This window comes from Ceratotherium simum, chromosome 36 (genome assembly GCF_057802395.1).
Source record: "Ceratotherium simum simum isolate JZ-2026a chromosome 36, ASM5780239v1, whole genome shotgun sequence".
NCBI lineage: Eukaryota > Metazoa > Chordata > Mammalia > Perissodactyla > Rhinocerotidae > Ceratotherium > Ceratotherium simum.
Window position 1 is genome coordinate 24719924 of NC_141935.1, and position 27881 is coordinate 24747804.

Below are 27881 nucleotides of genomic sequence, written 5' to 3' on the forward strand. Positions count from 1 at the left end.
TCTAACAGTAATGTGATTGGACAATTGAGGAGGAAAGTGCAGTGATTCGTATGGGCAGTGGGTGGAAAGCTGAGCAGTGAGGAGCTAAGACAGAATTTAAGTGAAATTGAATTTATGTTCAAGAAAGAGAGCTAAAGAGAACACAGGAAGGGAGGGAACTGGCCTATTAAGAGTAAGGAAACAATAACTGATGTTATTGAGGGCATTGCATACATCGTTTCTTTAAATTCTCCATCAACCTTATGAGATTAGAACTATTATTATCCCTGTTTGTCTGAGGAGCAAACTGGGGCAAAGAAAGGTTAGCTAACTTGCTCCAAATCATACACCGAGAAAGTGGTAGAGGCAGGCTTTGAGTCAGCTTATGCGTTTAACCAATAAATTGGGAGAAGAGAGCTTAGGAAGCAAATGAGGGAAAAATCTTGCTTTTTACGAGCTGCAGCCTGAATCACAAAGTTTCAGCAGGCTTTGTGAACTCAACTCCCTTTCACTTTACAATAGGAGTTCCTATTTAAAGTTTGTACTGCTTTAAAAATTAGTTTTACATTTGAACTGAGCTTTGCTGAGTGACAGTGGGTGAAGGATAAGGAAGGGTGCTCCTGGGGGAAAGTGAGAGCGGCAAACAGTCACTGCGGCTGGGTGGTGGTGGTGGGAGACAGCACGTGAGAGCTGAGACAGATGGGAGCGGGCTGTGGTGGCATTCCTGCAGGCTCTTCTGCTGAGAAGAGCTAACCTGTTCGCCAAAATACATACCATTCCTATGTTGTACATTCAAAGATTTTTGTGGGAGAAAAGGGGATGTACAGAAGAGTTTGTCAGAAAAATGAAAATGGTCTTCTGGTGGAAAGAACAACTAAAGTAATTTATTCAAATTTCCTTGCTATTCTTTTTAAGGTGAATGATATGTGTCTGTATTGAAATACCACACTGAGCATTTTAGTATAGTAAAATATGCAGCAGATTGTAGCATGAAATACGACTGTACATCAAACAAGTTCTCTTTTTATCACATTGTAGAATTAACTAGAATAATTATTTGTCTCACGAATAATAAAATAGTTTCCATTTAGAATGAAAAGGTGCACACCTTGGTGTAAATATTTAAAAGATATAAAAAAAAACTCCTTAAAAATAATTTAAAAAATCTAGATCAAGGTTTCCTTTAGCAGAAAATTATGCTAAATACTCTTCTGAATATAAGAATTATATTTACCAAAACACACAAAATAACACATTTAAAGAATTTCTCCCTGTTTAAAAAACAGTTCTATGCACAATATTTGCATTTGAACCCATTTTATTTCCCGATTTCTGGAAAGATCGAATGTTCAACAGGATAATAAAAAGCATTATGACAAGAATTATTGTGCCATTTAATGTGGAATAGAGAGAATGTATTTGTCAGGTATTTCTGTAAAGAGAAGGAATGATATACATTAGGAACTTCTAAATTATTAAATCTATAGAATTAATTTAGGAGAGAAAATGATAATGCAGTCAATTTATAGTGCAAATAGTGCATATGACTAAAATCACTTTCCACACTAGAGGAGAAATGTTGCCAGCATTAAAAATTGATTTCTACTCAATATTGTGCTACAATAAAATTTACTGGAAGATTTAATAAAACATGTCACTTTTTCTGATTATACCACCAGAGGTTTACTTTTAACTAATACAGAAATTAAAGAGTAAAGGGCTGAAAAGAAAAGGGGAATGTGAAATAGAAATCACCATGAAAAATAAAAATGAGCAATTATTTATATATATCTATATAGTGACAATAATCAATAAACATTCCAGTCTTCGGAATTGTTGCAAAGAATGGAAATACAGAGATTCTCTGATGGTCAAAGCATTTTTCAAAGTATGCTTTTACTTTATTATCTTTAATAATGACAAACTCTTCATTATATTTAAGATAAGAAAAAAGCAAATTTTGGCTCACAAATAAATTATCAAGTGTGATATTTCTAAAACTGACTGCATTACTAGGCAAATTCTTCATATCAATTCACTGATCTCTTTTACTGAAGGATGCATTGGTTTGAAAATCAAAGACTTACGTCATCCAAAAAATCAATCAGTGAAGATGAGGAAGAAGAAAAGGAATCCTATTTAACGAATACAGCAATAAAAAAATAGAAAATATGGATGAAGCAATTTAATAAGAACAAATAATAAATCAAAAATTTTGCAAAACAATTGAAAGGCAAATGACATTAATTCAAATAAATAAATGAGAAAAGCAGTCACTGTCACTGTTTCTCAAGAAACTTAGAAATTAATCAATTACTTTTTAAAGAGTGATTCTTTTTCCCTCTCCCAAAGGAATGAGATATAATTCACACACTGTGCCCAAAATGTAATAAAATAAAGCTTATGGCAAATCATTAATAATCAAATTAAATGTAAACACTTTAGAAGGTAACAACTAAAAGCAAGCCACAGAATCTCTGCCACTCATTGCTCCCACTAGAAGGTAAGCTCATTGAGGGCAGGACTCTGTCTATTCGGTCACTACCGTATCTCCAGCACCTAGAACAGTGCCTTGCACAGAGTGATACAAATATGTGCTGAATAAGGAAATAACCACTAACTGAAATTTTCTGAGACAAAAATATACTTTATATTATAAAATTTTTTTTCCAAAGAAGGACAGAGTCATACAATCATTATTACATTATTATGGAATCTGCCAAATATACTCTATGGAATAGTTTTAACAAAAAGCATTCCTATTGTACACTTCTAAAAAACTGAATTGATTTTGAACTAGAACTAGTACTGCCCTACTGTTAGCTCTGACATTTTCATTTGTTTTTACTGTGGCTCTATGCTTCAGAGAAAAAAGAAAAGTGTCAAAATTACTTCAAAGTTAGGATTTGTACTGCACTCACCGTTTCTCAGGGGAAGAGACGAAATTTCTTCTAAATCCTATAATGCCTCTCATATTTAGACCTTTCTTAGATTTTTCTTAAATGCAAATGTGATTAGAGTTTCCATAAGAATGCAGAACATATTGCTTTCCTAAAACGTTTTTGTTTATAGAAGATTCTAGGTCCTCTTATGTAGGATGCAATAAAACAGTTTTATTGCAAGTGAATTTTAAATCACAAAGTGAATTTTAAATTGACCACAGAGGATATCTGAAAAGTTTGACACTTACTTCAAATTGATCCAGAGCATCGGTAGGCGTATTCAAAAATGCCAAGAAAGAATGCTGTGAGTCTTGGTGCTCTATACCTAGAAGACAGCAGCAACTTTTTTTTAAAACTACAACAATCAAAACTAATTTTCATGGATAACCTTTCCTGTCTGAATCTATTAAAAGCTGTTCACAAACTACCATATTTTAAAGATGATCAATATTATTAACTCGACATATTTAAAAAACTAAAATACATTAGTGTTTCTTGGAATATCACTTAATAATTAAATTGTATCAGTCTACATGAAGTATTTGTTTCTTGACTTACTTGAGTTCTTGAATTTCTTTCTTTTCCCATATAGTACATCATAAAAAACACATCAAATCTTTTGACAGACTTGAGAGAATTTTAAAAATAGGGCCCTGGTTACGTCTGATTTTTCTAAGCTAATTTATCACCAAACGCAGTTTCTCTTTCTAAATATTCTTATCAAGCATATAGTATGCTCTCACTAATATAAATAATCTTTTATAAGAATATAATGCAGTGATAAAATGAATGTATTTAATTATGAAAAAACTTTTGTCAAGGCCTCAATCTGATTTTGGGTATTGTTTTATTGACAGAATGAAGAATCCAAACCCTACTTTTTCTCAGATGAATTAAAATATTTCATGCATATCTCTTGGCTATGGTATTAACTTTAAATGCATAATTTCCAAAAGAAATCTCAAAAAATATATATAATGATAAATACTAGGAAGGAAAAAGCAGAAACAACCAAGCACACATTTTTGATATCCACATCCTTAGGCACTGACATCAATTACTTTGTGTGTTTTTTGTATTACTCTCCAATAATATACCATAGTTGCTAGATAAGGCAATATGTTCAGAAATTCATTCAGTCAATAAATATTTATCGAGAGCCTACTACGTGCCAAACCCTGTCTAGGTACTGGGGATATAACAGTAAACAAAGCAGAAAAAAAGTCCTTGCCCTTATTATGTAAATATTATATTATTTAAGTAGTATAGTACATTATGTTACAACATAGAGTGAAGTTTTATTACTCTGCAACGTTCAAAATCCAAATAAAAAGCCACAGGTGAATATGCTCTCACGAGGCAGTGTGATCCTTTCGCAAGTTTAGATCTATTCTAAAAATGACGTGGTCAGCGTTATCTGGTGTGTCACACTGAGTCATACTCCGCACTGGTCTCTTTTCTGTATAAATTGCTTTTAGGGCCACAGGTCCTCCCCGTCTTATATATTCTTTCTCCTCTACTCACTAAATGACGCAGCTCCCTAAATGACGCAGCTCCCTTCCACCTTCACGTATTAAAGCTCAGCTTGACTCTCATTTTGGCACGATGCCCTGCGCTTCTAATCTGAGATCCTAATTTTTCTAGGTTCCTTCTTTTCTTGTTCACTAGGAAACTCAATGAACAAAAATTTATTCAATATCCACTACTTTTAATGGCTTTCTCCTGTTAACTCCTTTATGTGATTACCCTCCTTCCTCTACAATTTTAAAAGCAGACGCAGAGATCCAACCACTCTACATCACCGTCACAGGACCAGGAAATGACAGGGAAGCATAACATGAAGCCCATTAACTAGTTCAGTGTTCAGTCAGGAAGACTGACGTTGTCAGGAAAATGAATTTCTATTAAGTGCATATGAGAGATCCCCTCATTAAGAAAATAACATCCTGAATTTCTTTTTATTAAATCTTCACATCATTAATGCCCACATTATGGAAAGAAAGTTTAAGTTCATGTAATAGAGCTACCAAGTACTCTGAGTTACTTTTTACATTAATGGAAAAATGGTCAAGTAATATTTTCAAGAAAATGGAAATAAATCCTGGGAAATCCCATAGGGCAAGCAATTTAAGAATCAAACATGGAAGAAGACACTGAAATGCCAAAATAATTCTTCACCAGTATATTATAAAATTTTTTTTTCCAATTTCCAAAGTAATTTTTTTCCAATTGCAAAAATATTATTCATGAAAAAGTCCATGGCACTGAGAAAACAGTCAAATTTATGGCAAAATGTGTTTTTCTGTTACTATGAAATCTTTTAAACAGTGTATATTAAGTAAAACAAAATAACTCAGAGACCAGTGTAATAAATGTGTGTATGTGTGTTATATCAGATATACATACATATATCCACAAATGAGTGCCAGAATTGCTTATGTGGACAGTTCTCCCCCCAACACAATACAGTCATGCGCTGCACAAGGACGTTTTGGTCAACAAGGAACCACATAAACAACAATGATCTCCTCAGATTAGTACCATATAGCCTGGGTGTGTAGTAGGCTATACCATCGAGGTTTGTGTGGGTACACTCTATGATGTTCGTACAATGACAAAATCACCTAACAACGCATTTCTCAGACTGTATCCCTGTCGCTAAGCGACGCATGACTGTAAGCTGATTCTTGTGTTCATAACAGAACATTAAGTCCTGAGTGATGTAAAACACATTCTCATACCCTTTTCAGATCTAAGCTCTTCAGTGTCCTTTATCAGTTGTTCGATTTCTGATAGTAGTTCCAAGTTCTTCTTCTCTGAATCTTTTAGTTTACTTAAATAAGGGGAAAAAAGGAAAAACGTCATTATTTTTATTGCTGGTTAGTGAGCCATCATGTATGTAGTTGGACTTATTTGGTTTAAATGTCACTCATGCTATATTAGGAAACTGCAAACTTCTGCAGGAAGGACACAGCCACCCTGTCATCTACTCCTGTGTAAATAAAGTTCTACCGGAACACAGCCAGGCTCATTCACTGACATATTGTCTATGGCTGCACAGCAGAGTTGAGTAGACCGAGACCATACAGCTCGAAAAGCCTAAAATAGTTACTACCTGGTCTTTTATAGAAAAAGTTGCTGACCCTCAATTAAATTATTAAATTAAAAAAAGTCATAAAATCAAAGGTTAATTTTAGAATTCTGTTAGACTTCTTTCATAGAGAACCATGAAAGTGGAGCATATATATGTAAGTTTATAATTTTCAGTTTGATTCATATCCCTGATTTATGAACAAATGTATAAACTCATCTCTCCTAGGTGTAAGAACAAAGATCATACTTATTCCAAACTACAACAAAGAAATGATACTTAGTAGCTTTTTATGCTGGGATCACTTCATATTCTCCAGAAAAAAGTGTTTTCTCCATTTTCAATGTCACACTAGCACATTTAGGTAAAGCATACTAAATTTATGTCTGGATTATTTATAACAAGAGTTTATAATTCAACTGGGGTGCTGTGTATCTGGCCTCTGATTTAATTAAAAACATTAATGACTGCAGTTTAAGGACTAAGGCCTCACATCATTAAAACCTGAATTTATGGACTATATTTCTTTCCATGACTGAATGCCTTTGAATTCTTTGGCATTCCGAGCACCAAATGGATTTTTCTGTTTATATTTTGATTCCTAACATGAACTTTCTGTTGTTCCTCTATATTACCTATACTGACTTATTCTTGAACCAGGTTTATATCCAATCCAATTATGATTTTCATTTTATCATTTATTTATTAAGAGTATAATCTGCTCTACTGTTGTGATAAGAATTGAGGGAATGTATTAATTAGCTAACTCTCCCAGAGACTGTGGGGGATATACTTATTTTTAATACATAAAAGAACACGAAAAACAATTATAATTAAAATATATTATACCATTTTGAAATCTGCCCTCAATTGAACCTTTATTTGTAAAAGATCTATGGTAGAGGCCAGAATTTTCAGATGACTGTATTTTGTTATTAATATGATATTCTTGAACATGAGAGAATTTTGGATTTAATGGAATAAAATTTGAGTCAATTAAATTTTAAAAATAAGGAGAAAAGTAAATAATGGAATATTAATTAGTACTATTAATTTCACTTTCTGGATAAGTCAAAGAAAAACAAGGCTGTATTAAAATCCCATCAACTGCATATAAGGCTTGAAAACATCTATTCATTTTAAATCTTCATAACTTTTTCTGATCATCACTTAAACGAAAGTGATAGGTAGGAAATTAAACATGTAACTTCTCTCCAAATACTGTTGGACCAACTTAGATATTATTCTAGCAGGGCTACATTACTCAATCTTACCATTCTGTGATGATGTTAGATGCTTTAACTTTATTCAGCTCTTCTTGGATGGCCTGTTTGGCTCTTATTTCTGCATCCAGAGCTGACTGCAACTCCAGTCTAGCCGACATATCCAGTTTTGCAAAACGACGCATCTTCCAGGGCATATCCTATGAAATAATATGACTGTGTTTTCAGCTCCATCCTATTTTATTTTGAACATTTAAATTTAGTAATCCAAGTGAATTTGGAAACTACTTAAAAGCACTTTCTCTAATAACAGAACAGAAACATTTCTTGTGAAAATATCTTATTTTTCATTAAATTCAGAAATAATTGTAGACTCACATATAAATGAGTTTATTTTTTATAGTTAATTACCAATAATCGCTAGCCATACAAATTACAGTTAAGCAGCTATGTATTATGATTTCCTAAACTGGAAAAGACATGGACTAACTGAGGCCTCATGAAAAACCCCAGAGTAGTCTAAAGCCTAGACAAACTGAGAGAAATACTCAGATTTACTATAGTGTTTTTTGAGCCTTTTCCCCCTCCTAATACAATAAACCTCTAAGCAAAATGGCAGAGCTTACTGTTGCTCGTGTACCCAAGCTGGAATTTCTTAACGCTTCCAATTCTTCAGTCATTTTAGAAGCTAAGGCCTGAAGATATCCTCGTGCATCCTTTTCATCACTGACCCTAGAATGTATACATATAAAGACAGAGATAAAGTGCAAAAGTTAAACAAACAGAAAGACTTCAGTGACATATATGTTATTTAAAGCACCACAAAGAAATAAGTGCTAGAAATTTACTAATGTTCTCAAATATCTTCTTTCAAAAGGTCCACCACAGTACTACTATCTGCCAACAGGTGGGAGGAGGTTTACTGAACTGTTCCACAAAGTCCACAAAGCTGGCCATGTTTCAGAAAGTCCAAATTACTTATATCTGACAAATTAGTAAACCTTTGCCTTGACCACAGAATTAATACTCTTTTAATCTGACATTAAATGCAGACACCCACATACTCACATGATTTCAAAAGAATATTAAGATTCTGTTATTTTATCTTATGAAAATACAACACACCCTTCTTAAAACCAAAGTACACTGTATTTAGAAAGTTTAGTTTAAAGTAGAATATTGTAAAAAATCAGAAAAAACATTGTAATAAAGCTCTTCTGTTTCTAAACTGGTCAATGAAATACCAATCAAAGAGAAAAGATTAAAATCTACTGAAACTCAGTTTCAGTAAAAAAACATGAAGTTGAAATTTGTAATGCTCAGAAGCGTATTCTAATGCACTTTGGGGAAGATTGTTTGCCTTTGCGCAAGCTGGTTGTTTTCACGGATAAAATTCAGGCCACTGAACAGCTATAAGGAAAGTATATTTCAGGTAAATCAATACATATCTGTGATGTGTACAGCAGACAAGTTTAAATCTTGAGCATTGCTTTAGCATCTTTTAAAATTTAAACTCCTGAGCAGTCAAATTTATATATATATGAATTTATACATTTATATATATATATATATATATAACATATCATATATATATATCTTAAAGAGGTCCTTTAAAAGGGGATTGGTCCTTTCTTCTCTCAGATGGAAAGGTGTTTTGGAAGACAAGCAAAAGAATCGAAACAGAGAAGCAATAAAATCATGGTAAGAAGTTGCCCACTCTAGTGACAGTTACAAATTTTTAGGCTCTACGTAAATATATATATTTTTATTGCCTTTTAAAGAAAAATGGCTTTAGGAAATATTAAGAAAGTTTGTGTAGTGGGAGGCTGTTTCCTTTTAAAATTCTTTACCTGTGGATACCACAAGTGACCACAATCTTTTCATTTAATCATCTAATCTGTAGTATAAAGAATAAATGGGTTATTTCACTTAGTATAAGTGATATAAGCCAGACAGAGAAAGAAGAATATTGTATGATTTCACTTACATGTGCAATCTAAAAAACACAAAACAAATGAACAAAAAAAACAAAACAGAAACAGACTCATAGATACAGAGGACAAACTGGTGGTTTCTGGAGGGGAGGGGGATGTGAGAAAGGATGAAATAGGTGAAGGAGATTAAGAGCTACAAACTTCCAGTCATAAAATAAGTAAGTTATGGGGATATAATGTACAGCATATAGAACATAGTCAACAATACTGTAATAACTCTGTATGATGACAGATAGTTATTAGTCTTAGCAGGTTGATTATTTTGTAATGTAAATAAATGTTGAATCACTATATGTTGTACACCTGAAACTAATACAATATTGTATGTCAACCATACTTCAATAAAAATAAAAATAAATAAATGGGGATGGAGAAAGATTATTTTTGTAGAATACAACGAAAGACACTTACATAGTAACAATGAAGGAAACTATATTATCATTTAAATGGCCAGGCTAATTGGCCTCAACTAGTGCTAGTTTAGTATCTACCACAGCTCAGAGATCTTGGCTTACGCACATTTCCAGGAAATCAAATAACTTCTTGTAAATCACTTTTATGTTGTTTGAAATCTTCTATAAAAAACAATCTCTTCTAACTTTGCTTTTCATTTACGTGTTGAATACATCCACATCCCCTTACTACGGTGGTCTTCCACTAATTCTCAACTTTTGATTAAACCTATGTCTATTTTCTTGGCTACAGAAAATTACTGGTGGGAAGGGTGAAAAAAAAAAAGACTCGGTCAGCTACAAACTCATGCCATTTAAGTTCCACAATTCTTTTTCATAATCATTGCTATTTGTCTCTTTCCAACCTTCATCTCTAAAAAAACCTCACTTCCCCAGCCCCAACACTATGTCTTGCCCCTTTCTTCTAGGCCGTGTGGTTAAGTTTACTCAAACTTCTCTTAACTTTTTTTGTTTTTTTTTTAACAGTTTTAGAGGCAAGTCTCTCATCTTTTCTGTGGTTAAGTCATTTAAATGTATTCCTAATCCCACAGTTGTTACTATATACAAATAATTATCTTCTCTACCACATCTTATATTTTCAGTCTCATTATTTCCATTTGTTCCTTTAAACATGCATAGGGCCGGCCCCGTGGCTTAGCGGTTGAGTGCTTGCGCTCCGCTGCTGGCGGCCCAGGTTCAGATCCTGGGCGCGCACTGACGCACGGCTTCTCCGGCCATGCTGAGGCCGCATCCCACATACAGCAACTAGAAGGATGTGCAGCTATGACATACAACTATCTACTGGGGCTTTGGGGGAAAAAATAAATAAATAAATAAAATTATTAAAAAAAAAAATGCATAGACCTTTCCTAATGCAAAAAGTTCCCTATTCTAGCTGCCCCAACTCCAACATCCTTTTTCTCTCCCCCTTTCATTGTTATACAACTTATACCTAATTGCTCTAGTAGTTAACTCTTCACTCACTCCTACGTACTCTCTGAAGTCTGATTTCTGCCTCAACTATTTTGCTGAAACTGCAGTCTATTAAAATAACTACTCAACTACAAAAGGCCAATTTAGATCTATTTTGTTCTTTTGGCATATCTAATCCTCTCCTCCCAAGTTCTTTCACATAGTTAATCAAGAAATATTTATTAAATACTGACTACTATGTTGGGTCTATTAGGAAAACAGAAGAAGATACATAAGATATGGTCCTTACAAAGTTGAGGAGTTAGGACATATACAGCAGAGTGATTAAGAACTTGATTCTTGAGTCAAATAGGCCTGGGTTCAAATCCCAGCTGGCTGCCTACCAGCTGTGTGACTGTGGATAAGTCATTTACCCCCTCTAACTCTCAGTTATTTCACCTATAAAATGGGAATAATAATAATAATACCTGCCTCATAGGACTGTTGTCATAACTAAGAATACATGTGAATTTTCAGCCTAATGCCTGGAACATACTATGTTTTAATCAACATATGCTATTACTATACACAAATGAAGATTAATGAATGAGGAGTATTTCAAATAATGTGAGTGAATATAAATAAACCGAAATAAATTGTTACATTATTGAAACCCTTTCTGATCATTAAAACATTTTCCTGGTTGTCTTACACAGCTGTTTCCTCTATCTTCTATTATGTCGCCCTCACCATTATCCTTCTTTCTTTTCTCTTTAAAAAGATCTCAACAACTTCAATGACCTTATTTACCAGAAATTAAATCCCCAAATTTATATTTTGTAATCCTAACCTTTATGTCGTCTTTTCAAAAGCATATTGGAAATATCCACTCAGAGGTCTCAGGATGACCTCAGATTCACCAACAAACAAAAATAAAAGAACAACTCAAACTGATTATATCATCTTCCCCAAAGTTGGTTCCTTCTCCCCTCTTTCCTACTTCAATGATATCATCATTTTCTGAATATCTCCAACTCAGAGATTCAGAAACATTAATTCCTCATCTCTTGCCCTTCATTTATAATTAAGTCCTATAGATTATTCTTCCATAATGTCTTCTCCATTTGTTCAATTTTCCCCAAACTTCCTTTTGTTTTCATGCTGAACACCACAGTGAAGAGTTATCTTCCTAATGCATTATTTTAATCAATGCCATTATCCTTTACAAAAACCTTCTCCTTCTTTTTATAAATAAATGAAGTTCAAATTCTTACCCAGTATTCACGGTAACTGCACTGCAGTAACTTTACTGGTCTTATTTTCTACTATTCTTTTACATGAATTCTCCAATTTAGTCAAACTAGGTGGACTCTCTACTAAACTCAAGTGTTTTCAGAAAACACGTTATAGTTCAACTGATTACCCCCAATTTTCTTGAGTACCTAGTCAGAGGTAATTCTCTCTCCTCTATACTCCGATAGAAAAATCAGTATTTGTCCAATACATAAGACAATTCACATTTAAGTCTTGTAAATCATCTCCAGCTCTGGTCACATTAGTTTTTAAACTGTTAAATGTTACGTTATGAGCTACCTGAAAACAAAGTGCAATATTTTATAGACCTTTCTATCTCCTATTGCACCAGAAGAGTGCTTTAAATGTGAGGACATAACATTTAAAAAATGAATCTTATGGACTAGCCTATTACTCCAACCTTTTTTTGTAATATCATTTCAAAGAGAAGAGTGGAGTCTTCTGATGAGCCAAGGGTGAGAAGAAAGGTCCCTGCTCTAATACAGCGATGAGCAATATAGAGCTGTATTTCTTTCATACGAAAGGGCTATTTCACAGGAAAAGGCAGAGGGGGCAGAGTAAGACGGCCATTAGAAATGCATTCAAATGAGGTCTTATAAACAATAGTGTTTGTTTTGTTTTAAAACTGTTTATTTGTCCAATGGAAACACTTAAAATACTGTATATCACAGGTTTCCAAGCCTTGTTTTGGCATTACTTCATTTTTTAATGTACCAGACTAAACAACTGGAAATAGCCTGTGACTTTTGACTTTTATAAGCTTGAATAGAATATCTCAGAGCTAACTTTCAAGTAGGTGATGAGAACTCTGAGTACAGGGAGTATATCTTGTACTTTCAGCCGATTAGGTATTTAACAATTTAGCTAATAAATTAGTCTATTTCTAAATAACAGCTTTTATGCAAAGTGACTTCCTTATATTATTCCTGATTTCTTCCGCATATTTCACTTGAATGGGCAAGTGTAAAACAAGCATTTTGTGGTACCATATAAGAACTTTCATCGTCATCCTTTCTACCAACCCCGTCCAGACAGTCCATATTTAAAGCTTCCTTCCTTTACCAGAACCACTTCCCATTACATCTGAACCCATCTCGCGAGTCACTGGAAAAGATCAGTGTCTAGGATCTCAGGCTTTGGCCAGATCAGCTTTGTCTCCTGTAGACTATTTTTCAGCAACATCTCAATTATAAATTTGATTACATAATAATGGAGTTACAAATGAAGGGTTGTAATTTTTGATATCATAAGCTTGGCTAAAGATTCAAATGATTTTGCTTCAGAAATGTAGACTTGATGACAAGGACATAAATTAAACATTAATGAACCATTAACTGTACTGTTTGGAACACAACCAAATTTCCACAATTTGAGCATTATCCTTTAGATATGCACTGAATAGTCACATTCATAAGCCAAAGATGAGTTAACATAAGAGCTCTACAGTTAAGCCAATATCAGAACACTTGAGTCATTTGAGTAAGATTACTTAAAGAGACACTTTAGTCACTTCTGATTTTATTTAAGAAGGAGGATATTAATCTGGTATAAGTAGAAAATGGGAAAAATGCTTAAAGAACCAAAATAAGAGCACAAGAAACTAAAATTCCCACCAAATGATTGGTCTATAGATATATGAAGAAACTAGTTGTTTTTATAAAAATTAATGATGTGCCAAAAAGAGTTAAAAAGTAAATATAAAAAGTTAAGCTACCTATTTTCATTAGAAAATAAAATCCCCATTGGATTCTACTTTCTTCATGTATTATATACAAAGTTTTACAAATACCAGAAAAATCATTTAATGAATGAATTAACATAAAAGTTACTAAGGTAGTTATTCTAAATTAAATCCTAGGAGCTTAAAGAACAGTTGATAAAACGAAACTGTAACCATTTAAGGTTTTTAAAAGGCCACGTGTGATCAATCTGTTATTATGAGAGAAGGTAATGGCACAACATCTTCCACTTCTAAGTTTTTCTCCAGGCTTCCTGTTTCTTAAAATAATCACACATACAGCAATTCTGATCCAAGAAAGAAACATCTATAGCTAGTGAATGAGTTTTTTCTTTAAGTTCTTTAAGGACTGACTGTCTTAGGGGAGAATAACATTTTATTTATTTTATAAATAACATTATATATATATAACATATATATATTTTATATACAACATTTATTAGAAAGAAATATCAGCTTTCAAGGAAGCTGTATAAAAGCTGATATAGGACGTTTGTTGGAGTTAGGGAACAGAGGAACATCACAGAAAACACAAAACAACACAGATCAGTAATAAATAACAGATCCGAAATAAAATTATGCTTTTCAGGGAAACTTATTTTTCATAGCAAGAAATCAGATCAAAAATATGTTAGTAGCCTCCTGGAATTCATACCAACTAGCCCAAATGCCCAAAATCACCCACAAGAACACATTTGAAAGAGTACTCACCACTGAATGATTTCTGTGATTTGGGCTTCCCAGTGTGCCACGGATTCTTTCTTGTCTGCTAGATCTTTCACCTCTCCCTCTAACTGCTGGTTGCGCATACTTAAGTTCTCATACAAAGTGGTAAGCTGAAAGGCAGTTTTAAGACAATTAAGACACATGTGACTTTTAGCAGCAGGAATTCAAGGTGCCTAGATGCCTCTTGTCAAATGTGAGAACTTACCACTTTCCACTCAAAAATGCCTGTCTTCCTGATTTCGTATTATTATGCACCCTTCTGGTCACTGAATTTGGAAACATCGAGTACTCAGAATGCCCCCGTGTTTGCTTTTCCCTTACTCCCTACACTGAATCAGTTCCATTTGTGAACATTCTCCATTTGCCTGAAATACTTCCCAATTCAGCTGGTTACATCTCTTTTTCTTTTGTCTAAAAATGTCTCTAGGTCATTCTCTTTTTTTTTTAAAACTTATAAAGAATTTCAAGCATATCCAAAAATGGACAGTAGAGTATAAGCGAATTCCCATGAGCCCATCACCGAATTTCAACAATTATCACCTCACTGTCAATCTTACTTCATTTGTACTCCTGTCTTCTTACCCCTTCCTCCTGTATTATTCTGAACCAAATACCAGACATCATATAATTTTATCCATATATATTTCTGTGTATCTCTCTAGAAAATAAGGCTCTTTTTATTTTTTATTTTATTTTTTTAAAATTTTTATTTATTTATTTTTTTCCCCCAAAGCCCCAGTAGATAGTTGTATGTCATAGTTGCACAGCCTTCTAGTTGCTGTATGTGGGACGCGGCCTCAGCATGGCCGGAGAAGCAGTGCATCGGTGTGCACCTGGGATCCGAACCCGGGCCGCCAGCAGCGGAGCGCATGCATTTAACCGCTAAGCCATGGGGCCGGCCCTCTCTTTTTAAATATAACCACAAAATCATTATCCTGCTTAAACAAATTTAACAGTTTCCCTTATATCATCACACAGGTATTAATTGTTCAAATTTCCACTTATCTCAAAATATCAAAAAACTTAAGTTTGTTAAATTGAATCATGATACCAACAAATAGACATTGCTTGATGGTTGCTACATCTTTTAAGTCTCTTGTTTATAGGCTCCTGTCTTAGTCGTTTCGGGCTGCTACAATAGAGTACCATAGATTGGGTGGCCTAAACAAGAACCATTTATTTCGTACAGTTCTGGAGTCTGGGATGTCCATATCAAGGCACCAGCAGATTTGGCGTCTGGCGAGGGCCTGCTTCCTGGTTCCAGCTGGCCATCTTCGATTGTGTTCTCACACAGTGGAGGCCTAACCCCACTCATGAGGACTCCATCTTCATGACTTAATCATCCCCCAAAGGCCGCACCTCCAAATACCATCACACTGGGGATCAGCTTTCAACACATGAATCTTGGAGGGACACAAACATTCAGTCCATAGAGGTTCCCCTCCAACACTTTTATTTCTCTTGTAATTTATTTGTTGAAGAAAGTAGGTTCTTTGTCCTGTAGAGTTTTCTGTAGCCTGAATTTTTGCCTTCATTTTTGAAAGATACTCTTTGCTGTCTATAATATTCTAGGTTGGCAGTTATTTTCCTTCAGCACTTTGAAGATGTCATTTCTTTTTATTCTGGATTCCAGTGTTTCTGTTGGGAAGTCAGCTTTTAGTTGAACTTTTGCTCCTTGGAATATAACGTGTCTTTCTTCTCTGGCTGCTTTTAGGATTTTCTCTGGTTGTTGGTTTTCAGCAGTTTCTCTATGATGTGCCTAATGGGATTTAATTTTTACATATCACCTTTAGGGCTTGTGGCATTTCTGCAATTTGTGGCTAAATGTTTTTCATACATTTTGGAAAATTATGGGCCATTAACTCTTCAAATATTGCTTCTGTTACGCTCTCTCTCTCCTTTCCTTCTGGGAAAGCAAATATTCGTATGTCAGATCTTTTCATCATGTCCCCTACACCTCATGTCCTCTTTTATGTATTTCCATCCTTTGAAATCTCTATCCCTACTTTGGTCTGGAAATATTGTTACTTACCCACTCCTTTCTTTGGCTCTTTCAATTTGCTGTTTAATCTTCTATTGGGTATTTCAGTTATTTTATTTTTCACTTCTAGAAATTCTATTTTACTCGTTTGTATAGATTCTAGTTGTCTGCTGAAATTCTTCATCATGTCTTCTATTTTCTTGAACATATCACACAAAGTTCATTTATGAAAATTCCAATACTTGGAATTCCTGTGGGTCTAATTAACCTGACTGCCTGATTTTCTTTTCATTTTTTCTTTTCTTATTTTGTTTTTGCTGTTATATTTTTTTCTCTTAATTTTCAGTGATTTGATTGTATCTCCTAGTAGGCATGGTGATTTTTTACTGCATGCCACACATTGTACATGAAAATTTTTTACTGCATGCCATATACAAGATAATTTGAGGCTCTATATAACATCTGCCTCCAGAGACTATTTACTTTTACTTCTGGCAGGAAACTACAGATAGATCAGGGATTTAATTACTTAGAGGCTGAGTTTCAGTCATTGAGAGATCTCATCTCTTTCTGGTTCACCCTTATTCCTAAAATGTAGCCTTTAGACCAGTCCAGTTGAAAGCCTGAATTGATTACCAAGGATCTGGCACCTTGGTGGGCACTGATATTCAGTTTTTATCTCTCCAAACTTGTGAGACTGTAGAATATTGTATTCAGCTTCCTGGATTCTCAGCTTTCCCTATCTTGGCTTTCCTATCAGCAAATGCCTCAAGAAGAAAAGTGGCACTGAATGTTGGGCTCATCTCTCTGCACTACTCCTTATAGGATCTTGATCAGTAAAGTCTTGCCTGCTTTCTTATTTCTCCAATGCCTTCTGCAGATGAATACTGTAGAAAGTATTATATAGCATTAAATTTTTTTTTTAAAAATCCAGCTTTATAGGTCTTCCTGATGACGTGGTGGGTATGATGTAAGCTAATCTGTCATAGTCATAAGCAAAAGTTCTTGCTTTATTAAATTTTTAAAAATTCCTGATAAAATATTTGCAGACAATTTTTATTTCATGGCTACATTTTCCTGATAAATGGTCTCAATCTTCCATTAGTAATTACTATTCCTTTCAACCTCACTGTCTTCTCAGAAGGAAATGGGGTCCACAGAAGCTATCACGGCCAACACACAACCTTATCTGCCTATTGAGAACACAGGATTTAAAGTTTGTGTCTCAGGGTGTGCCATTTACCTCTGAAAATGTATTTTACCAGCTATTCTCTTTTTTTTATAGATTTATTGAAGTATAATTTACATACTATAAAATTCGCCCATTATAAATGCATGGTTCCATGATTTTTAGGAAATTTAAACAGTTGTGCAATAATCACCACAATCCAGGCCACGCCCATGGCTTAGCGGTTAAGTGCACGCTCTCCACTACTGGCGGCCCAGGTTCGGATCCTGGGTGCGCACTGACACACCACTTCTCCGGCCATGCTGAGGCCACGTCCCACATACAGCAACTAGAAGGATGTGCAACTATGACATACAACTATCTACTGGGGTTTTGGGGAAAAAAAAAGAAGGAGGATTGGCAATAGATGTTAGCTCAGAGCTGGTCCTTCCTCAGCAAAAAGAGAAGGATTGGCATGTAGGGCTGATCTTCCTCACAAAAACAACAACAACAACCAAAAAAAACCAATCACCACAATCCACTTTTGGAACACTTCCAATACCTGAGAAATTTCCCTATAGCTGGTTTGCAGTTGATCCTGGCTCCCATCCTGAGTTCCAGGCATCACAGATCTGTTTTCTGTGTCTATAGCTTTGCCTTTTCTAGAAATTTAATATCAAGGAAATCATACAATATGTAGTTTTTCGTATCAGGCTTCTTTCACTTACATTATTGAGGTTCAACCATGGTGTTGTATGTATCAGAAATTCATTCCTCTTTTACAGTTGAGTAGTATTCTATTATATGGATATTACTATACTTTATTCATTCGCTAGTTGATGGACATTTGTATTGTTTCTAGTTGTTTGCTATTATGAATAATGATGCTATGAACATTTATACACAAGTCTTTAAGGAGACTATGTTTTCAATTCTTTTGGATAAATGTCTAAGAGAATTTCTGGGTTATATGGTTAAGTGTATGCTTAACTTTTGGAGAAATTTTGAAACTATTTTCTAAAGTGACTATATCATCTTATACTCCCACAAGCAGTGTATGAGTCCCAGTTCCTCCACATCCTCGTCAACAGTTGGTATGGTCACTCTTATTGAATACACTCATCACTGAGAGCGTAGGGCAGTATCTTACTGTGGTTTTAACTTGCATTTTCCTAATGACTAATGATACTGAACATCTTTTCATGTGCTTATTTGTTATTTATATATCTTCTTTCATAAAATGTCTACTCAAATCTTTTCCCATTTTTTCATTGGGTTGTTTGTATTATTTCTTATTATTGAGTTTTAAGAGTTCTTTATATACTCCAAATATAAGTCTTTTATGAGATAACGATTTGCAAATGTTTCCTCCTCATCTCTGTACGTCTTTTCATTTTCTTAATGCTGTCTTTAAATTTTGATGAAGTCCAATTTATCATTACAAATGATAGTTTTCAGTTTATAATCCACTTTGAGTTAATTTTTGTATATGGTATGAGGTAGGGATCTAAGTTAATTTTTTTGCACATGGATATCCAATTGTTCCAGCACCATTTGTTGAAAAGATTATTCTTCTCCTATTGAATTGGCTTGGCACTTTTGCTGAAAATCAATTGATCATAAACATGAGGACTTAATTTTTGGAGTCTTTATTCCATTATGCCAATACTAGTCTTTTGATAACCGTAGATTTATAGTAAGTTTCAAAATTCCATAGTGCAAATTTTCCAACTTCTGTTTATTTCCCCCCCAAGTATTTTGGCTATGATAGGCCTTTTGTATTCCCCTATAAATTTAAGGATAAGCTTGTCAATTCCAACAAAAAAGCCTACTAGAATTTTGCTAAGGATTTCCTTGAATCTACGATCCTTTAGGGAAGAACTGCCATCCTAACAATAGAGTCTTCCAACCCATTATTATGGTATATCTCTCTATCTGTTTAGATATTCCTTAATTTATCTCAGTGATGTTCTGTAGTTGTCTTCTGCTGGTTAATTCCAAGAATTCTGAAATTTTTTTTTTTTGGACATTATGTCCACTTTGAAACTTTCTTTTTCTTGAAAGGATTCGTCAATCTCTTCAAGTTAGCATAGCCATAAGTCTACCAGCTGCTTCTGAGAACGTTTTTTGCAGATGCAGTGTCTTCACTAATTCTCACAACACATCCTTTATTGATTACCATTGCTTTTGACAGCCCTTCCAACTAATGTGGTTGGGGTTTCAGCTGGAGATTTGCAAGAAGAGGAGGAAATGCAGATTTTGTACTGCTTTGTTACAAGAGTTACAAGTAGTTTTCAATAGATTTGTTTAGTATTAGTCAGATAAAAGTTAATCTTTTTATTATTACTGAATAGACTCTGGAGCCAGACCACCCTTGTTCCAATCCCATTCTGCTACTTCCTAGTTCTGCGATTAGGAAAGTAACTTAATGTCCCTTTGCCTCAGTTTCCTCATCTATAAAATGGTGAGAATAATAGGGTATATCTCAGAAAGTTATTGTGAGAATTAAATGATAAGTAACTCAGAAGTAGACCTGCACATAGTTAATTCTACCTAAGTAATAGTTCATTTTTTATGTTAGGGAATAAGAAGGTTTTACTATTTGTACATTGACATATCTAGCTTATAATAATTATAAGACAACATAGGAATATGGAACAATGCTCATAACATTTTAAGTGAAAACGTAGATTAGAAAATGGAATGTATACATGACTGCAATTATGCAATAATAGGTATACAAACAAAACCAGGAAAGGAACATATAAAATTAAAATAGCTGTGGTGATGAGATCATGGGTAACTTTCATGTTGAATATTTTCCACATTTTCTTGTAATTTTGCTTTTTTGGAAAATAATAATTTAAAAACAAGACACAAATGATATGTTTTCTTACTAGAAACCATTTACTTTCACTCCCTGGCAAATATGGCTAATTTCACTTGCAATAAGTTATCTTTTAATAAAAGTGGACCTTACAGACTTCTGAAAATATCAATATACTTTTTTTCTATTTACTTTTTAATTTTTATTTTTGGAGTTTAGAAACATGAATGTGAGAATCTCTTAGTTATTAGTTATATAAGTTTTAAAATTAATATAATAATTGCTTTTTGGCTTCTGCGTCTGAAGTTCTGTTGAGAAGCAATCCAGTTCTCTCCAAGTTGGTTTCCAGCGGAAGAGCTGGTGTAGCAACGGCAAAGGTATTCTTTGGTCATCCCTCGTGAGGAAAATACCCAATTCAAAGCAAACCAGAAAACGAATAAATGGAAAGAGACAGTGAAGATGTGCAGTTAGGTAGACTCAGAGATATGTAGAGAGAGAAGCAAAAGCTGAATAAAAGGAGCAAAAGTAGAGAAGAGGTTCAAATGGAAGCAGAAACCCCAGACCCTCCCCTATTTCTCCAGGAATAAACAGTTCCTTGTTATCATTTTCATTGAATACTTGCTTACCATTTTGCTTTTGCTTACCAAATTTGCTCTCAAAGTTCTACTCACATCCTTCACCATATCTTTCAACATACCAAGAAAAGGTAATGTTTTATTTTTATAAACTTAGGAGATACACTTTTATTTTTATCCTTCAGGTCTCATCAGAATCAAAAGAGTATTGTTTAAAAATTATCTCTGGGGCTGGCCACGTGACGTAGCGGTTAAGTGCGTGTGCTCCGCTGCTGGTGGCCCGGGTTCAGATCCTGGGCGTGCACCGCTTGTCAGGCCATGCTGTGGTGGCATCCCATATAAAGTGGAGGAAGGTGGGCACAGATGTTAGCCCAGGGCTAGTCTTCCTCAGCAAAAAGAGGAGGATGGGCATGGATGTTAGCTCAGGGCTGATCTTCCTCACACACACACACACAAAAATTATCTCTAAATATGTATTTTTTGGTAAACTCAGCAGAACTTTATGGTTAATAATGAAATAAAACCAAGGGGTGAATACAAGATTTAATCTACATTCAATTTGACTATTTCCCAATTCAATTTTTCTTCACCTATAGTACTATCTTTTACTAGGTAATTTGCTTAGAAATCCTACATGAAGTGGCCTTCTAGAGTTTAAAAATATTTCTTACCTCAAGATAACTCTTAACAGAATCTTAAAATTCCGTCTTGTAGACAGAAATGATTAATTTTGTAGTCATATTAGTCAAACATATGAAATAACAACTATATGACCTATTTGGATAAAGTTCAAATATTGTTAGTTTTATTTAGTGGAAATAACCTAAGAGTCACATGATAACGTTCATACATACACTATTCATAGTTTAAAAAATCCATTTATACTGACTTACTATTTGGCCACTTTCCACAGTGCTTGTACATCGGCTCTATAAGACTTTACAAAATGAACTAACAGAGTTCTTTCTCAAGTAGTTTTCAGCCAAACAAGCAAAGTTATTTTTAAACGCTCAGAAAACTAAATAATTATGGGGAAAGTGGTGAGAGAAAGATATACGGAAAACTGAGATAGAATGAAGTCTCTCTTTTACGACTAGTCATGGTCTTTCAATCTGTTATTGGAACAACTAATCGAACATAATACTTTTACTGGAGGAAAACTCTAGAATAATCATAAACACAATTATCCAAACCTTCTTATTTAAATGTAAATAAAATTATTAAACCTTCTGGTTAATATTAGGATTTTTACAACTGTTTAATAAACTGGCACAAGAAATGCAAAATGATAGCAGTTTGAGAAATCTAAGATACAAAATGGAAAAACATTAACTTAAGTATTTGAAATTTGTTCATAAATTTGGCTACTTTGAAGTTTAACGTATGGTTCTGCTCTTTATTCAAGCTACAGAGTTTAGGCAGTGGGTTTCTTTGGACACTTACCTACCAATGGTATTATTTCTAGCCACTACCATTCTCCATCACGAATATGACATCACAGTTGTCAAAATATCCCCAGTTTGACCTAATTGATCCTGCTCTTGCCAAGGGCCAGCATGAACTTAGCCAACCCTGACAGATCAAGTAACGAATATGAGAGAAAAGAGTAAAAAAGAGAATAGATGGAAAGTGAAATAAAGAATAGAGGCTCAAAAAATAAATGAGACAAAGAATAAGATGAGATAAACAAAATTCTCTCTCCAGAAGACTCCTGTACAGATTGGTAGAACAAAAAATTACCTGTATCATTCAAGTAATCCTTGCATGTCAGGAGGAATATTAAACAAAAATGTACACCAAATATAAAATTACATCCACAATCTCTACCACAGTGCTGAATATCTAGCATGTGCTCCATGAAGAGAAATAAGATTGAATCACTCACCTTGTCAAGTTCACTTGTCAGTTTTTTATTTTCTTCAGTTAATAACACTTTCTCTCGTTCATACTGTTGTTTGAACTCATTTTCAAATTCTTCTCTTTCACTTTGACTTACACAATTCAAAATACAAAAGGAAAAAAAGTAATTGAATTAAAGCTAAAATAACGGCATCCCAGATTGCCTATTGTACCATATGCTTTATTCTGAAAAGCCACCTATATCTTGATTGTTCCAAATCCCAATCCTTTCCCTTAAAATGAAAAGTCCCCACCATTTCCTTTGAATTAGATTTGTCTGCTTAATAACATCCACTTTGGTTTTCATTTGAAAATCTGAGGAAGACATATGCGATTTGTAGCCTTCTTGACTGTGCTCATCTTACTTGGTTATGTATATACCAGACAGTACGGGAAAATGAGGAGGTTAGGGAAACTGGAGGGTATATGGACCACAGTACGATTCCTCATACTCAGCTCTAGATTGCACAGAAAATTCACAATTAAATTTACAATGGGTCTCTCAATATACTCAGCCCTTTCTTCTTGCGCTCCTTCCTTCCTTCCTTCTCACCTAAGTACCTACCTACCTGCACATATAAACACACATGCACAACAAATTTAATATTATAAAACTTATTTAAAATGATAGTTCTGGGGGGGCAGAACTGACTCACCCTTAGAGGTAAACACAGTTCTAACAGACTTTTAAAAAACCTCCTAAGGGAGAAAGGGAATCAGTTTCCAACACTGGGTTGAAATGAGGATAAAAAGGCTCACATCTATAGCGGTGTGATGGGGGATGTTAGCAGTAAATGAAATTCAGTGTGGATCAGTTCTGGGTAATTCTATATGATTGCTTCCAAGTCAACAAAGAATATAAGTAATGGTTGATTTTAAAAATGTAATCTTAAAAATCCCTTACACTACTGAATTATGAATATTAAATTAATTATAATTTAAATTATAAATTCCAGGAAAATAAACCATCCTGTGTCCAAGCAATGTGCCACTTTCCTTATTATCTATAGTCAAAATGTGAAATTTAGTTATGTTTAAGAATCTTTCTTGATTCAGAAGCAACTCCAAAAAATAAACAAAAACATGAAAAATTATAAAGAAGCCTCCTTTCAGAAAAATATGTACACAAATAAGTTGTACAATTTAAAGAGTACAATTTCTATGTAAAACTATGTTGTTTTTGCCTATTAGCATTAAACAAAGCTTAAGTCTCTCTCATATTTAAGCAAAATAAACAAACTCTCCCCTAAACCCTACGTCACACTTCGTTTTCCACTTTCCTTGTCTTCCCATTCACTGATAACCATCTTGAAATCTTGCAAGTTTGCTGTATCCACTTTCCCATTGCCTGTTGACACCAAAATCTGGCTTCTGCCACTCAAAATTCACCACTGTCCTAATTGTTGTTACATCCAATCCACTGGCTACCTTTGACAGTGTTGTCCATCCCCCTCCTCTTGAAACGTTACCTTCTCCTTATCCTGAGAAGTGTGGCTTCAGTGACACCACAGTGTGGAATCAGCCTCCATCTCTGACGTCTCTTCAGCGGCCTCTGTGAACTCCCCTTCTTCTACCCTTCCCATAAATGCCAATGCTCCCAGGCAGCCTGTCTCAGGTGCTGACTCTTCTCTCTCTCTGCACATTTTCCTGGAGCTATCTCATCTACCACACTACCTGATTTCAATTATTATCTGTTATGCTGACCAACTCTGAATCTACACGGGAAGCTCTTCTGGGCTTCAAAGTGCTGATGTGGTATCTCCACAAAGATGTCTCCCAAGGACCTCATATTCAACATGCCCAACTCAAGAGAGCTCAACACATAAACAAGGTCCCACAGCCCATCCACCCTCCTCTCTGCCCATATACTCTACTTTCTCTTCTCTTACTAGAGGTAAAAACAGCGAAGGCCAATCCCTTCACTTATGCACTGCTCAAGTACACTGCTTCAGCACTTTTCTCCTCTCTCCTGACTCATCTACTAGATGATTGCTATCAGACTACAAGCGTGGTATTATTTTTCTAATATAAAAACAAAAACAAAAAGCAAAATAACTTCTTTTGAGATAAATTTCTCCTCCAGCTACGACCTCATTGCACGGCTTGCTTTTATAATAAAAGACTCCAAGTAATAACAGTGTTACTATACCCTCTGTCTCCAATTGCTCTCCCCCAAGTCTTTGCCCTGACTGTTCCACTGCAACTGTTCTTATCAAAGTTACCAATGACCTTCATACCATTAAACTCAATTGCCATTATTTGGTCCTTCTCTTAACTGATTCAGACCTCATCTCATTTGACATGTAGACAGAGTTGATATGCTTTCATCACATGGCTTCCAGGCACCAAATTCGCCTGATCTCCTTCCTATCATTCTTGCTGCTCTTTCTCTATCCATTTTGCTGTTTCTTCCTCATTTCTCAACTTCTAAAGATTGGAGTGCCCCAAGGTTCAGTCTTGGACCTCTTTTCTCTCTATACTCATTTGCTAAGTGATCTCATATAGTCTCACCACTTCAAATATCATGTGAGGGGCCGGCCCCGTGGCTTGGTGGTTAAGTGAGCACGCTCCGATGCTGGTGGCCCGGGTTCGGATCCCGGGCACGCACCGAGGCACCACTTCTCTGTCCATCCTGAGGCCGAGTCCCACATACAGCAACTAGAAGGATGTGCAGCTATGGCATACAACTATCTACTGGGGCTTTGGGGGGAAAAAATAAATAAATAAAATCTTAAAAAAAAAAAAAAGACAAATATCATGTGAGTGATAAATACTCCCAGGATTTTCTCTCACCCTGAAATCCAGGCCGGTCTATACCATGGCCTACTTGACATCCCCACCTAGATATCTAATAAACATCTCAAACATAACTTGTTTAAAATGAGCTCCTGATAATACTCCCACACTAAACGTGCTTCTCCTGTAGTCTTCCTCCCTAAATGGTAACTCTATTCAACTAATTGCTAAGGCCCAAAACCTCAGTATCATCCCTGATTCTTCCTCTTTTTTTCTCACCCCATATCTACTCCATCAGCAAAAATCATGATATTTAAATAATATTAGAATTTGTACATTTCTTACCACCAATTCTGCCATCACCCTAGGCCCAAGCCACCATCATCTTTTGCCCAGATTATTGCAATAGCTTGCTAAATGGTTTCACTGGTTTTTCTCTTACCTAATTCAGACTATTCTTCACCCAGTAGTTAGAGTAATCCTGTTAAAACACAACTCAGTATTTGTCAGTTTTCTGCTCAAAATCCTGCAATACTTCCCTGCAATGGTTTTACTCAGAGTAAATAACTGTAAGTCAACTGAACAGGATTTAAAGTTCTACATGATCTGGCCCCCACAACCTCTCATCCTCATCTCCTACTATTCTTTCCCCTTAACTCTACTTCAGCCACACTGGCCTCATTATTATTATTTTTAATAGACTTTATTTTTTAGAAAAGTTCTGGTTTCATAGCACTATTGAGAGGAAGGTACAGAGATTTCCCATATCCCCTTGCCCCCAGGCACAGCCTCCCCACATCAACATCCCCCACCAGAGTGGTACACTTGCTACAATTGATGAACCTACATTCACACATCATTATCACTCAAAGTCCATGGTTTACATTAGGGTTCACTTGTGGCGGTGTACACTCTCAGCATTTGGACAAAAGTATAATGACATATATCCACTATTATAGTATCATACAGAGTAGGTTCACTGCCCTAAAAATCTCTGTGCTCTGCCTATTCATCCCACCCTCCCCATAATCCCTGGCAACCACTGATCTTTTTATTATCTCTACAGTTTGCCTTCTCTATTTTTTTTTTTTTGAGGAAGACTGGCCTTGTGCTAAGATCTATTGCCAATCTTCCTCGTTTTCTTTTTTCTCCCCAAAGCCCCAGTACATAGTTGTGTATGATAGTTGTAGAGTTGTAGCTCCTCCATATGGGACGCCACCTCAGCACGGCTTGATGAGCGGTGAGCAGGTCTGCACCCAGGATCCAAACTGGTGAACCCCAGGACTCCAAAGCAGAACGTGCAAACTTAACCACTACACCACTGGGCCGGCCCCATCTCACTATTTTTTTAACAGACTTGTTCTTCTCTGTGTAGAATCTTCTTCTCATACATTTATAGATATCTCCCCCACTTTCTTCAGTCCTTATTGAGAAGTTACCTTTTTAGTATAATTTTCCCTGGCCATCCTATATAAATAATTTAATCCTCCCCCTTCATGTTTCATAGCCCCCATCCTCTGCCCTATTTTTTGTTCTTGGCATTTACATTATCTAATATATACTATGTTTTACTTATTTTGTTCATAGTCTTTCACCATAACTCAAGGAAAGCTCCATAAGGAGAGAGACTTGTTGTGTGTTCGCTGCTGTGTTCCCAGCGCCTACACCAGTGCTTTACACATAGTAGGTTCTAAAATTTTGCTGAATGAATGTACCAAACTGAACAAACTTAGTCTTCCAATGTAAGGTGAGAATGACAGTAACACACACACGTTCAGTTGCCTAAAATCTAGAAACCAGAGTATCACTGATAATTTCTCCTGCTCCACATTTCTCACATCTGGTCGTTACGTCCTCCAGGTTCTGTCTTCTCAGTAGACCTTTTGAATCCAACACTTCTCTCCATCTTCACTATCACTACCTAAGGTCCAACTGCCTCATCTCTCAGTCAGATTCCTATCTGCAGTCTGCTCCTTCCAATCCATTCTCCACACAGTAGCAAGAGCAATCTTTCAAAAACAAATGTAATTGTCATTTTCCCTCCAGGGCCTTAGGATACAGTTCAAATTCTTTACACTCCTTCATGATCTTGCCTCTGTTTTCCTTTCCAGCCTCATTTTCACCACTTTCATCTTTCTTCTTATGCTTACACATAATTTATGCTTTCATTTTCTGAATGGGCCATGCTCCTCTTTTCCTCTAGATCTTAGCACATTCTGCTACTTCTGCCTAGACACTCTTATATATTTCTTATTTCTTTGGTCTTAGCTTAGAAATGATTTTGTCCAAAAAACCTAGACATAGCAAAGTTATCTTTGTGCCTC

General features: G+C 35.1%; 1 protein-coding gene across 8 annotated transcripts in view; it reads right to left on the bottom strand.

The window, feature by feature from the left end:
- Nucleotides 1-27881, bottom strand: part of CDC42BPA (CDC42 binding protein kinase alpha) — a 311999-nt gene that overhangs the window by 68557 nt on the left and 215561 nt on the right. For all 8 annotated transcript variants that reach the window (XM_087424444.1, XM_087424440.1, XM_087424442.1 and 5 more), the window contains 6 exons: nt 22808-22913; nt 14357-14481; nt 7862-7967; nt 7287-7435; nt 5663-5754; nt 3170-3246 (listed from right to left, as the gene is read on the bottom strand). In XM_087424444.1, coding sequence (XP_087280570.1) covers nt 3170-3246; nt 5663-5754; nt 7287-7435; nt 7862-7967; nt 14357-14481; nt 22808-22913 — 655 coding nt within the window. The remainder of the gene's footprint in view (nt 1-3169; nt 3247-5662; nt 5755-7286; nt 7436-7861; nt 7968-14356; nt 14482-22807; nt 22914-27881) is intronic.